Below are 15263 nucleotides of genomic sequence, written 5' to 3'. Positions count from 1 at the left end.
AAAATTACAGTTATTGCACAGAAATTATCAGCACCTGGAAACTGCTACGTAAAGTTTTCCAAAGTAAATGGCAAGTTAGTTTCACTGGGAATTAAATCAGTTCTCGAAATTTGAAAATCATTCGGAAAATTTTTTGAAAAAAAAAATTAATTTCAATTTTACCGCTAAATAAAGCTTATTTCAAAAAAGGAATCGGGCCAACAGTTCTTTTAGTCTTTGAGGTAATTCAAAGAGCGTCACGGACAGAGGGATACGAGCAAATTATAATAATATCAATGAAAAATATCTGCATTGCTCAAAATTATAATTAGGGTTGACCGTTATGTAGCCCAGTTTGTAGGATAACCGTCCTCTCCACACCAGGTGGGAAAGACCTGAGTTCTAGTCCGTTGACCATGTGAGAAATTTTTATCGGCCTTTTTCACAGCGTTGCCGAATTATTTGGTGTTAGGTGTGGGTAGCATGGTTTTTTCTCCCGGAAACTCTGTTTTTCGTCCAACAAAGAAAACCGATAAAAGAGAAGATATCACAGAAAACATGCAATTTACAGACAGCATACACGGAGCAATATGGCCTTAGTTGCTAATGCTCCTAAAAATTCTACAACTACAGCAACTTTACTCTCACTTGCTTGAATACAAGCGCGCTCAATGGGGTGTTCATTTGGTTGAAGAGGTACTGCAACAAGATGCATGACACACTGCAGAGTTGTGCCGGGGCATTTTAGTACCTGAGGCAAGAATGAAAAATTGGGCCCTCCCCTAAAATATTAAAAAAAAAATAAGACTTATTTAAAATACATTTCTGGTACACGTTTTAATAAAAATAAAAGGATGCCAAAAAAATAAAATAAAACCTGTTTAAAGTGATTTTTATTCCCATAAGCAGTATTTATAATAAATATATAGCAGATTTATTTATGCGTCATTCATTTCAAAAACAATAACAACATTATTATAAATACCCGAAACAAAAGTTTCCTCAAAAATATCACAAATTAGAATAATTTAAATTATAAATAAACAGTATTTCTTTAATAAATTAACAATAATATATTACAGACAGACTTTTATATGTACAGATTACAATTTTATTTTGCGAGCTTTGAGTGACGAAAAGTCATCAATAATTTTGTCGAAATTTATTTGATTCCATATGGTCCTCTCAATTGATAAAATGGCCACATCACATAATTTTTCTTGTTTTAATGTTGACGGTAATTAGTTTTTAATCAATTTTCAGCTTGCTGAAACCTATTTCACATCACGCAACTGTCACTGGAATCGTTAAAGATATTCTGAATGCCACTTCCAGATTCTAACAGTTCATATTCATGAATAATTTAACATTTAAGATTTTCGTCTTGCAAAAGCAAGATGATGAACGAATTGGAATAATCAAAACATAAAATCGAAAACGTTGGCAATTATTTAATCTTTCTTTTTGGCGCCCCTTTCAGCTTTTAACCTGAGGCAAGAGCCTCGTTCGCTTCGGCACGGCTCTGTGCCACAGTTCATCAACCAAATGCATGTTTCAGTCATCGCTTGTATTTGGTTGAAGAGGTGCTGCGTGTCACCGTGCAGCATATGCTCCCAGGTCTGTTCCGCTTGAGCTTTTAATTGAGGGATCGAAAGCGCAAACGAATTTGAGATCAGGTGTTATCCAATGAATTTGTTTTATTATTATGGGGCTAGAGCTGGTGATCTCGCAGGCCATGCAAGAAAATTCACGTCTTGAAGAGCCAAATGTTAATTGTAGGACGCTGTTACAACAGGACAAAGTCCTGTTGTAAAACGGGATGACATTTTAAAAATAATAAGAGACTTACCTGCTCCCCAAATCATTACATCCTTCACCGGGAATTTGTGATGCGTGTCTTTCTTCCTTATACAGTCTTCTCTTACCCTCCCCCCCAGGGTTTTCTGATCCTGATTCGTCCATCGCTCACGCCTAAACACAATTTCAGCCTCCGAATCAGCCTATGTATGACACCACTGTGCTGGGCAAGATGTTATATGGGCACAACAACACTCCTGATCTGACAGAAGCGGCCGGCCTGTAAGCAAAGACATCCGTCAGATACGCCAGTCCTGTCTTTCTTCAGTGCTTCTGGAAGATCCTGTGCCTCATTTTCGAACACGTGTGCCTTCCTTTTTCCATTGTGTCCAAAATCGACGAACTGTAGACATCTCTTGCTCAGCAACATTCCTTACTCTCGTAAGATAGTGTCCATCCTATCTCGAAGTTATTCAACTAACTCATGGATAACCCACTATCCATCCGTTAGTTCAGCATACTGAGTGCTGGTAGCACAGTGAGTGCTGAACATACTGAATTCTGGTATCACCATCCTCCCCACAACGAGTGGAAAAAGCCCGAGTTCGAATCCCGTTAATAATGTGAGGAACTTTTATGGTTTTTACATTCCATGGCTGAGTTAGCAAGTCTCATACGTGGATAACAAAGACTTCCCCCCAGGGAAAATTGAGTTTTTCTTCCAGAAAAACCAGGCAAAGAGAACACACGCAATTTATGTGCATATTACACATGGGCAGATAAGGCAGCTCTTGGATATGACAGTTTGTTTTTTTTTAATGAAAAAATGATGAATGTACAGAGCTACTTGTCTTCTTCTGGCCATTATTCTAGAACTGCAATAATTTTTAATGAAAAATTAAATTTTTTTGTGGAAAACAATAATTACAGCTGTAGAATTTTTTTTCACAAACGATGGTATATCTCTTTTAATATTGACAAATTCCTAAAAAATTATAACTTTTGATCCTCAGTTCTTTCCTAACGTTATCACCAGCTTTGGTCAAAGTTCATCCAGTTTCCTTAAGTGTATACGCGCACTACCCTCTAGCATGTACTTGAGTTCCTCATCCTTGGATAGCAATGGTTAATTCCCAGAAATCGCGCGGCAGGTAGATGGAGGTCACGTAGTAGGCACATCACGTTCATTCGCCAGATAGCAGAAAGAGTGGATCACTCAATATCAACTACTGGAAGCTATGGCAATCGAAGATGGAGGATAACCAAAACAAAAACAAAAAAAAAAAACTAAACTGTTATATTAGGGTCACCTGGAAAGTTACTTTCAACTATCCACGCATATTGTGTCTGTAAATTTCGCTTGGTCTCTGGTGGATTTGCCTGCTTTGCTGGATGAAGAGCCCCAGTTTTTCCGGGGTTAAAAACCTTGCTATCTACTCCTGAAACCGACTAACTCAGCCACCGAGTGAAAAAGTCCATAAAAGTCCTCGTATCATCGATGGGATTCGAACCCGGGCCTTTTCCACCTTGTGTGGGGAGGACGGTGACGATACCGCTGTGTCACCCGCTCAGACACAATATGGAAGGTAACGCGATAATTCATTTTGAGCCAAACAACCACCATTAATAACGGCCAGAACTATCCGACGGTTGAAACGGAGAGAGTGAGGAAATCGCGAAGCCGCCCTTAATGGGCCGACTGGAGGAACAGCTAGCAGAACAGAAATAAGTATAATACCAACAACCATCAGAAAACGCTTCAGTAGATGGGTTACCATGGTTGTAAGAGGTGCAAAGAGGAAACACTGGATGTTAGAGCAGTGATAGAACGTGATGTGGAGTGACGAATCGTGCTACTCAGTCCGGGTATCGGATGGAAACAGGCTATTGCGGCCAACTGAAACAACTGTCTCTCTGAATTTTAGCTTCTTAACTGAGTGGTTGCTCACAAGCACGGCTTGATCGTGTCAGGAGTAATACAGCCCTTAAAATCAGTAAGCCTCCACAAATCAATCTCTGAGTGGGAACTCGCTGCTATCGTCAGTGTGTTCGTGTGGAAGTGTTCACTGCGTAATCATATTTCGGGCGATTTCTTCCGCCCTAAAGGAAACAAGTTGCAAACTGTCAATAGGTATTTCCCTGTAAATATGAGATGACGGTCGCACAGTCACTTGAAGCAGACCTCTGTGAATTCGCTAAGAATAAAAAGAAAAATCTTAAGCCACAGCCCTATTCCTCTGCTCCAGCACAGTCAGTCAACTCTTTCACATACCTTCTGTGTGGTTGATCACCCAGAAACTGTCCCTGTTTAAGTTCCTCCTCACACCGATGTGTCTGGGATTTCCAATTCGTTAAGCTGCTCAGGTGGAACTCTGCGTTTTCTGTGAATTGCACTCGTCAATCACCTTTATTGTTCTTTAAGCAGCCTCGATGTTTCTGCCCTCTGCTGTAGCTCATTTTCCTTAAATACATTATTTATTTATCATCACACATTACAGTTTAACCCTCTTACAATGTGTGTAACCCTCCTATAATTGTGATAGAATGTAGTACACAAATATGTCCCTCGTGGTTAGCACAGCGGGTGGAATCGCCGTGCTCCCCACACCAGGTGGAAAAGACCTGAGTTCGAGTCCCGTCGATGACGTGAGGAATTTTTATGGGTCTTTTTCACAACGTGGCCGAGTTAATCGGTCTCATGATTTTTTTTCTCCCTGAAAATCAGGTTTTTTGTCCAGCAAACAGAAAATCGACCTCAGAACACCCGCAATTTACAGATAATATACACGGAGCCATATGGCCTCAGTCGCCATTGCTACTAAAATCCTACCAGCAATAACAACAACAGCATAAATATGCGAATACAAATATACAAAACAAGTAGAGAAGTGAAATATAAATACACGACGTAAATACAAATCACTTTACAAGATACATTTACTTCTGATGTATTTTCCCAATCGAATATCGAAATTTAAAACAGAAAATTAGTTCAGAAACTACTTACTTGGAAATTGTAACAACGCCGGTAACTGAATATTTATAAAATTTGCATAATCGATAAAATTATTTAATACATTTGGTTAAAATTCAGATTTTACACCTTTTATAAGTTTATATATATATATATATATATATATATATATATATATATATATATATATATATTCTGTGTGAACTCGTACAGATTTTGGATATCGCACTATTTATATAGTCTACTTATCAAGACGGCTCCCTGGGAATACCTTCTCCTCCAATATTAAATTTAACTTTTGTAGAACTCTGAATTATTGAATATACATCACAATGAATTTAGTTTAGATGTTGAAACACCGCCGATGTAAAATCTGGACAAGATTAACCTTCATTATTCTTTTCACTATACTAACTCGTCATTAACAGTGTCAGATTTTTCTGTTATATAAAATATACTAATTCTGTAAATAACCCCTGACTGGTGGGGGAGGAGGATATATCTTGATCTCAGCTTCCTCTTCGTCAGTAATTTTAATTGTGGTGCAAAATCCAGAGTGTTTACTTAGTCTTTTCTCTTTCAGGCACGTTCCAGGGTCAATGGATGAGGGGAATGAGACACGGCTACGGGGTGCGCACGAGCGCCACGTTTGGTCTGGCGTCTCACTACCGCCCGAAGAGCAGCGCCCAAAGTTCCATGACTTCCCTCCCCGTGGAACAAGCGGATCCGGCCAGCGAGCGAGATCGAAAGATGGACGATTTTCGAGGCGGCTTCGTTTTGAAGTCACGCAGTGACGAACCTCCGACCCGTCGCAGATCTCTAGTGGAGAAATCCTCGAACTTCAAAAAGTCCATTCTGCAGGTGAGTGGAAGTCGCATTTTGTAAAACGCGTATTTCTCAGCAGTCCGAAATGTTTCCTGTAACAGCGATTCCTCCCTTCGTGTCTCCTTGGCTGGTGCAACTGAGATGGATCGTTAAACTAAACCGCACCACGATGAGCAATACATTTTGACGGGCACCTGCACTCCTTACCATGCGTTCACCAACTGAGTTTCTTCTTCCACCGTATATCAGCACAAATTTTCCAGTAGAAATATGGCTGCTTTCTCAAAATTAACCATTTCAGCTCTTGATGACTTTAAGTTAGTAAAGAGGACATACCGTCTCACTGACACTTTGGAGTTTTTCATTTCCGAAATTTCTTACAACCATTCTGTGTATTTTATATGTCGACGGACTTTATTTTATTTTCCTAAAATTATCATTATTATCATCTCTTCTCTCTCCGCTGTTCTTGTGTCCCTTGTGATCAGTCGCAGGGACGTGATTGCGTTATTATTGTTACCATCAGTTTATTAACACAAGGTTCACCCCCTGTACAGCTAGTGGGCTAGGAGGGTGTACAGAATATTTGAAATATACATTATACACTTTTGTACAAATTTTCAGATCTTTACAATATAATTATTGTAAATTCACTACCAGTGCGACAAACTTGCAGGGTGATTCACTACCAGTGCGACAAACTTGCAGGAGGTGTAGGGGGCACAAAGACGAATCGGAATCACATAGCATTGCAGGGTCCGAAATTCCTTCGTCGTGCGGTAGAGGACGTTGAACGGGAGGTCGCGTGAACAGCGATCCCGCTGGAAGTCAGCATTTGCGAACCGTTTCTGTTGAAGAAACCAAGTAGCAAAAGTCCTCCGGAGTGGATAATCCCCAGGCTCCAATGATTGGACGCGTTGCAAATGGTATGAACTCATTTGGTTTGTTGACAGTATCCTCCATACAGTGGATTGGGAAATACCCAATCGTTGGCCTATCGCTCGAGTACTCGTACTCGGATTGCCTTCTGCAAGACGTAGGACATTCTCTTCATTGTCTGGCGTCCTCGTCGTTCGCTCTCGATTCAAGGTACCTCTCGTGAAACAACCAGTCTCACGTAACCTTCTGTGCACACGTGCGAAAATCGTATGACGAGGAGCACGTCTGTGCGGGAAACGTTCCTCGTACAAGCGCAGAGCGGCGCCCGTTACAGTCCGCAGCTCCATACGCGAGGTGTATGTCGACCAGTTCAACGTTTGAATACTCGTCCATCCTATTGCCTCGGGAACCGGTTCGCAAATGCCAACTTCCAGCGGGATCGCTGTTCACGCGACCTCCCGTTCAACGTCCTCTACCGCATGACGAAGGCATTTCGGACCCTGCAATGCTATGTGATTCCGATTCGTCTTTGTGCACCCTACACCTCCTGCAAGTTTGTCGCACTGGTAGTGAATCACCCTATATACATTTACTTAATTGTATTCACTTTGAAATAACATGGATCTTAATAATTGAAGAGTTAAATACACATGGTTGACTTCTTTATCAGCAACTAACATAACAGATTTATTTATTTTCATTTATTATTGCATTTAATTGTTCATATCATACAAATTTCTGATAAAAACTGCTCAATTTTCACAGCAATCCTGGTGATTTAGTCCAGATTTGGTCTATAATTTGGCTTCTGTAGGTTTTATTGACTTCAAACTTTACCCGATCAACGGAAATGTTGAAGTGTTCAATGGTGTTACATGGGAACGTTCCTTTTAGGGAGTCCAAGTTTGATAGCTTCATCCTAAGTGGGTGATGGCTTCTATTTATTCCTCTTGTTAGTGCGATGATATCTTCTATTGATGGGGCATCAATCTTGCAAGTTAGCAGCTTGTTGAGTGTTGACAGATTTTTTTTTTTTTTGAGGACAGTGAGCTTCCAGGAGGTCATGCCTAGGTTGACTAGGAGAATGGATTTCGAGATGGTGAAGGGGTTCCCTCCCAGACGGTTCAGCCACCGCAGAATCCAATATTCCATTGACAGAAATTTGTTACGTCGAGAGGTAGATGCAGAGGACCAGATTTCTGAGGCATATAGTGGTATGGGTGTGTTCAATATTAATGTATTGTCCAATCAGTTTGAGAGAGAGAGAATCTTTATTGCAACTAAATGAATACAATGTGCATATATATATAGATTTAAGTGAAGTTGCAATTGTCCCGTTATGGCCAGGGGCTCACATCAGAATAGATAATGCACATAGATAATATATAATGCTCACATCACAATAGATAATGGATAATGCACACTGCAAAATTAAAAACGTAAAATGTAAACATGCCATTACACTTCCTCACATTACGCAGTATTAACTATATTTACGTTACATCATACGGTTATATTTACAATAAAAATATCTTATTTACAATGAAAATATCTAAAATGTAATCACTTATGTTCACTTATGTAATCACCTCGAGGAACATAAGTTTTGAAGCATGATGTCATCACGCATAAAACCACGTGCAATGAACTTCATTCGATTTTCTTTCCAAGGGTAACGTCGCAAATTTTATCGAAGCGAATCGATCTTGAAACGATTGAAAATTTTGGTCCCGCGTAATTACTGCGATCTGAGGAAAGCATTTCATTCAGGCGCCAAACACAACAGGTCAGAATCACACCGGACTGAATTGATTATGGTACTTTGAATTAATTTTAAAATAAATTCAACTTGGAAAGAAACTACCACGAGAAAAAGAACACTAAATATTCTTTAAATAAATGTCTACAGCGAGAACACACACACACAAAAAAAAAAAAAAATAAATAAAATAATAATAATAATCCTCGTTTCATCCCTCAGGAAAAAAGTGAAAGGTCGTTAAAGTAAGTGTAGTTTAGAAGAGGATGGAAGGCCCGAGACTGCTTTTCCAACTACCAAGAAGCACGTTTTGTCCTCGGAAATTCTGTATTTCACTACGTTTGGAGTTTTGCCATTTTTAATGCGGAAGAAACCTTATTTCCACTGCAGTTTCCGCGCGAACAGCGCAACAAAAATGTTGCGGGGGTGGGACAGTTGGGGTTTTGATTTACCGAAATTGTTGGATAAGTGTCATGCATCCTTTTCTTAACACGCGCGGTGTATTAATTAAAATAATTCTCGCAATTAAGCGTCGAGTCTGTTAAATCTTCTCAATTAATGGGGGAGGTATCAGTCTCATGGTCTCCGTTGGTGAATTCTAGCGGGGAAGTTAGTATTTAAGGACTGGAATTGGCTGTGTGGCGAGGTAACTGCTCCCCTTAACGAACGCCAACGATTTAATAGAACGGTCCGTATAAATATTACGTGTATTTTTAATGTAGGCGCTGTGGTTTGATCCTGCAATTAGGCTTAACCTTCAGTTTGAACGTCTGCTCAATGACGTAAACCGACGACATACTCGGGAAAATAAAAACGTTCAAATTCAGTATTATTATTATCTTTCTATACATTAAAATAATATTCCTCCTAGTGATATTTATTCAGCCAATGGGAGAAGAGATATGCGGGTTACGTAGTAATACGTAACAAATACAAGAATACGTAACAGAAGCTTATTTTACTGTGGTAAAACAAGCTTCTGTTAAATCGTGGTCACGCGCTATGTTTATCTAACACGACCACGCGGTACCATTCTTGATTTCCATATGTAACGTATTTATTTAAATAAACTAAATGCAACAAGGCCTAATATTTTAAGATTCTTTATCTATATAATATCGGTGTAGATACACCATAGACAACTCTTAAAGAAAACCTATGATCGTAGCGTGAAAGGCACCCACCGATGAAAAGCCAACTAGTTTTGAAACGGTCCGTCTGGGTGGTGTCGTCAACCGAGAATAAATAACAATAGTCTTCTCTACTAGTGAAGCGTTACTTATTCGGGGTCGTGCAGTACTTGGTAACTCGTTGTGAAGGATGAGCACAATATGAGATACAGATGAAATGATGCTTTTCATACTTCGATCGTAGTTTTTCTTTAAGAGTTGTCTGTGGTGTATCTACACCGATATTATATAGTAACGTAATGTATTCATAGCTGAGGAAGAGACACACAAAGTCGAAAGCTTCTGTAAATATTTTTTTTTATTAAAAGAAGCCCCCTAGTTATTATTATTGCCCTTATATTATTTCTCCCTGATTGGGGGTTGGGGGTTCCACCTCGTAATGGGTATTGCTACCAAGTACACAGGGTGGTTATTGTTATGTCCGGTGTTATTGTTGTTCGAGGAACTCTGACTATCCTACGTGTTCAGGATTGTGACTTTTTAGAGTTCCTTGTTGGTATTCGCTGGGAGACGTAATCTGCTAGACTGTTATGTAGGGCCTTTGGCACCATATCTGTGGTTGACACGATGGTCGGGATGGTCGTTACTTGTTCCATATGCCACATCTCTTTGATCTCCTGTCTTAGATTCGTGTACTTCCTGATTTTTTCCCCTATGGGTTTTCTGCAGGTTGCCAGTGTTGGGTATTGCATTTAGCCTCGTTGCATTTAGTTAATTTAAATAAATACGTTACATATGGAAATGAAGAACGCTATATCAATCAGATAGGTAGCCTTTTCCTTCTTGTCCACAAGGGTTACGTCCGGTCTGTTGTGCACGATTTTCTTATCCGTTATTATGGCGCGGTCCCAGTACGGCTTGTGGGCTGGGATCTCTAGTAATGCTTGGGGTTCGTACTTAGTATAGTACGGTACACTTTCTTTGATCAACTGGTATTTCCTCGCTAGCTTCTAATATGTTCAGCCAATGGGAGAAGTTATGTTATCACATAACTACATAACAGTCTAACAGTTATGTTATCCTGGCTACCAGTCCATGAGTGTATGCAGTCTAGGTTAGACTGCGTACATTCATGGACTCAACCTTGCATCCCCCGGCGATGTGTTGGATCATTTCTGAGGCTAGCCGGGATTGTCGACATGTGTCATCGGACACTCCGGGCTCCTTGGCGATGTATTTTCTATAGTTTCTGTTGTTGATTGCCTGGTCTTGGATGGCGAGCATAAATAATTCTGTCTCAGGGAAGAGCGTCTCGCTGGTGAGCCATGCATTGGAAGCAATTTTATCTATGTGATCTTGACGGAGGTCGTTGTAGTGTCTGCTATGGAGTGTCTTCTTTGCCCATCTTTCTAGCTTCGTTTGTGCCGTCTGGTTGGGAGGGGTCTCCTAGTTTAGGTTGACCGGGGTACATCGCTTGTCTATCTTTATTATTTTTATTATCTGTTTATTCCAGAAAAGGAAACGGATATAAATGAAATCGAAATTGTTTTTTGGATTTCATTTATATTCTCTTAAACTCTCCCATTGTTCTTCCATCTGTTTTCCGTGTTCTTTGCAGCTACGGACAGACAAGATAAGGAATCGTATCGCGCAAAGAAGCGAATCCGTCGAGTTTTTTTTTTTTTTTTAATGCAAAGTTCCGTCAGTTTGCTATTTCTCAATTTGTGTGCCGACACTTTTCGAACAATGAGCGGAAACCATGGAGGAGGAGAAGAATGTAAACACTTCTCGGCAGAAATCAATGCTTGGCAGATGCTAAAATCGTCGCGGCTTCGCACACAACACGAACAAGCTAGCGGCGACAGCGATCGTGCGCGCCTAATAGTTATTTCAAAAGCGCACAACCCACGCTGAAAACAGATAACACTTAAAATACTGCGCGTCCGATAAAAGAGGAACGTTTAATTCGATCACGAGTGATGGTATTTAAAATGTTTTCAATAGCCACGTTCCACTGTTGTTGTATTGGGGTTTTAGGAGCATCAGCGAGTGAGGCCATATTGCTCCGTGTATATTGTCTGGAAATTGCGTGTGTTCTGTGGTCGATTTTCTGTTTGCTAGAAACTCCAGTTTCTGGGAGTAAAAAAACCACGCTACCCTCGCCTGTAACCGACTAACTCAGCCACGTTGTGAAAAAGGACCATAAAAATTCCTCACGTCATCGACGGGATTCGAACTCGGGTCTTTTCCACCCTTTGTTGGGAGGACAGTGATACCAACTGTGCTACTCACAAGGGCTTGATGCTGGGGTTTGAGCTTAAATGTTGGGTTGGGGTGGCTAACTGCCTGATTGGTACCTCATTTTAGGAAAGATGTAGCGCTGCTGGAACAAGGAGCGCTACATCTGTCATTTAGACTTGTAAATGATATCCAAAAGGATTCTGAAACGTCGTCAGAAGTGGCTCTAAATGGTTGTACTATTGGAATATTTTCTGCAAAGTTTTCTCTCCAGCTTGTTTCAATAAACACCGTCAGTGTTCTTCGCGAAGACTGGGCTCCGTCAGGTTCTTTTAACGAGTAGCTTTAAAAGAACCTGACATAGCCCTGTACAGATGAAGTTTTAATTTCTGCGTTACTCACAGAAGGGCAACGTGATTTGTGAGGGGAACAAAGGGGTGCTCTTACCAAGAAAGGCTTAAGTTCTGCAAATTGCAGCGTCTGGGGACTAGGCACCTGTGGGGGTGATGTGATTGAGGTGTATAAGGCCTTGAATGGTTTGGGCAAGTTCAGGGCTGATGGGATTCTTCCTCTTGCTCAGATATACACCTGAGGGGGCATAAATTCAAATTGAGGAAGGGTCGCAGAATAGATGTGCGGAAGTTTGCCTTTAGCCAGCCAGCAGTTGGTTGCTGGAATAAGGAATAAGCTTCGGTCTGTTGTTGCAAGTTAAGGGTATAAATAAATTTAAGGAAGAACTGGACAAACTCTTGGATTGAATGAATAAATAGATAAAATGACGTATTGGTTTTTTTTTTTTTTGGCTGTTACTGTGTAAGCCTGCTTTTTTCATTATTTGCCATTACTAATGCTAAGACATTCCTCAACGCACCGGCACTATAACATTATTGGTATGAAGACATTCATAATGAAGTTTAAATATCCTAGGTTTAAAGCTCCATGACTTTCCACTGAGCTTGATTAGTCTTTCTGCAAAATTCTTAATTTTCTACTTGATGTCTTTTGTGTGTTTCAGAAATGCGAGTTTTTCATCTAATACAAGCCAAGATATTTACAATTTCTCTCAAATTTAATAGTTTTAATCTGTATTTTACAACAGTGGGCCTATTCTTGGGAGTCGTCTTCGACTATAAACAGAGCTTCAACCCCCACATTGACAAGCTCATAGCAAAATTCTGTCAAATGCGCTGGACCACAAAACAACAACCGCTCCACGTTAGGGATCTGGATGTGACTCGACGGTACATATACACCTCAGTATACTCCGTCGTACTGTATGCCTCGGAAATTTGGGGGTCCGCGACCCCTACCAACATCAAGCGCGTGTACTCCGCCGAATACTGGCTCCTTCGTTGGATCACGCAAAAACATCGTCGTCCAACCCCAGCAAAGGACAACTGCGATGGCGACGTCACTTCACTTTGCCCGACTTCCAGATCTTGTATTTGAAAAACGCCTTGTTCTCACTGTCAAGATGACAACCGGAATGGTCTCGGAGCCAAGCATCTGGGAACTGTGCCTGGAGGATCCCTCTACCCGGACTGAGGTCAGCTCCCACGCTCACAGCTCACTACAACAGACTATCGCTCAGTGACCGCTTTCTCCCCAGGGAGATGCTCCCCACAATCCTTTCAATTGACGGCGACCTCTGTAGGTTTGTGAAGGATCGGAGGTACCGAAGAGAGATCCTTAAGAGCCTGACCTTGGCCAGGCAAAGTGCACATTGATAAGGGCAGCATAATAATGCCCAATATATTGTAAATAATGTTCAAAGCACGATGTCTTTATGAATATAAATATTAATATAACATAATGTTAATCTGAATATCTTTATTATTTCATTGTAAATATTGTGAAAAGCATAAAATGTCCTGTAAATAATCTGACACTGATTCTATTTTATTGTTGGCTCTGGGGGATGAGCCCGAACTTCGATGTCGGCCCCGTCTCCCCAAGGCTATTATTGTACACCATCCAATGTAAAACCCCTGGCATTGCTGCTGTGAAGGGTCTATTGTATGTACCACGTTTGTATACAATAAAGATTATATATGTATTCTCTTTAGTAATTTTTCCTTTGTTTTGCTACTGGAGATGGTTAGTGTGTTGGTGATGCCCCACTCATCTAAAACCTTCAAAATGTTATTTGAGGAGGTCTCTTAATATAACCCAGAATTTCCAAAGCCGAATATTAGTAGATTATTGGCTTGAACAAATTTCTGAATATTAGGATGCCGTCTATTGAACTGTGTATCGTATCAAAAACTGTATTCCAACACAAAGGGCCAAGGATGGAGCCCTGAGGCAATCTTTGTGATGTACCTTTGGTGAAAATAATCAGAAATTAGTTTACATATAGGAGTAGAACTCCGGCCTCTCGGAATCTCTCCAGGCCACTGTGCCACCATAAGACATTGAAGACCCCTTTGAAGTCCAAACTGGTGAGGTCTACCGCCAGCTCTTAGGAGACTGTGTGCTGCCATGTTGCATTTTTTTTCCAGACAGGACGGGATCTTCCAAACGATAATGCGTCGTGTCATCGGGCCCACAATGTGCACGAATAGTTAGACGAACATAGTGAAGATATCACCCATCTTGATTGGCCTCCGAATTCGCCTGACCTTAAACCAATTGAACAGCTGTGTGACTTTTTGGAATGGGAAGTGCAGAATGTGGACAATGTTCGCAATCGTCGTCTATTCCGATATTGTGAATAGCGGCGATACTTCGATACCTAGGCGAATAGCGGCTTTTATCCGTGCGAACGGTGGCCCAGAACTGTTTTAGGTAGGTGGTCATAATTCAGTGATAACTGACTATATACAGGGTGATTCACTACCAGTGCGACAAACTTGCAGGTGTAGGGGGCACAAAGACGAATCGGAATCACATAGCATTGCAGGGTCATGCCTTCGTCATGCGGTAGAGGACGTTGAACGGGAGGTCGCGTGAATAGCGATCCTGCTGGAAGTCAGCATTTGCGAAACGGTTCCCGAGGCAGTAGGATGGACGAGTATTCAAACGTTGAACTGGCCGACATGCACCTCGCGTATGGAGCTGCGGACTGTAACGGGCGCGCCGCTTTGCGCTTGTACGAGGAACGTTTCCCGCACAGGCGTGCTCCTCGTCATACGACTTTCGCACGTGTGCACAGAAGGTTACGTGAGACTGGTTGTTTCGCGAGAGGTGCCTTGAATCGAGAGCGAACGACGAGGACGCCAGACAATGAGGAGAATGTCCTACGTCTTGCAGAAGGCAATCCGAGTACGAGTACTCGAGCGATAGGCCAACGATTGGGTATTTCCCAATCCACTGTATGGAGGATACTGTCAATAAACCAAATGAGTTCATACCATCTGCAACGCGTCCAGTCATTGGAGCCTGCGGATTATCCGTTCCGGAGGACTTTTGCTACTTGGTTTCTTCAACAGAAACGGTTCGCAAATGCCGACTTCCAGCGGGATCGCTGTTCACGCGAACTCCCGTTCAACGTCCTCCACCTCATGACGAAGGCACATCGGACCCTGGAATGCTGTGTAATTCCGATTCGTCTTTGTGCCCCCTACATCTCCTGCAAGTTTGTCGCACTGGTAGTGAATCACCCTGTATATATAACCAGTCCTTATAATCACCATATTTTTCCTTCTGTAGACTTGTAAATGATATCCAAAAGGATTCTGAA

General features: G+C 41.3%; 1 protein-coding gene across 1 annotated transcript in view; it reads left to right on the top strand.

Moving 5' to 3' along the window:
• Positions 1–15263, top strand: part of jp (junctophilin) — an 87533-nt gene that overhangs the window by 19147 nt on the left and 53123 nt on the right. Inside the window, exon 2 of the mRNA XM_090383614.1 lies at positions 5334–5611. Within this exon, the coding sequence (XP_090239740.1) occupies positions 5334–5611 (278 nt within the window). The remainder of the gene's footprint in view (positions 1–5333; positions 5612–15263) is intronic.

The sequence above is a fragment of the Mastigoproctus giganteus genome, chromosome 10 (genome assembly GCF_048544385.1).
Source record: "Mastigoproctus giganteus isolate SK-2022 chromosome 10, ASM4854438v1, whole genome shotgun sequence".
Classification (NCBI taxonomy): Eukaryota; Metazoa; Arthropoda; class Arachnida; order Uropygi; family Thelyphonidae; genus Mastigoproctus; species Mastigoproctus giganteus.
This window is presented reverse-complemented; position numbering and strand designations above follow the sequence as displayed.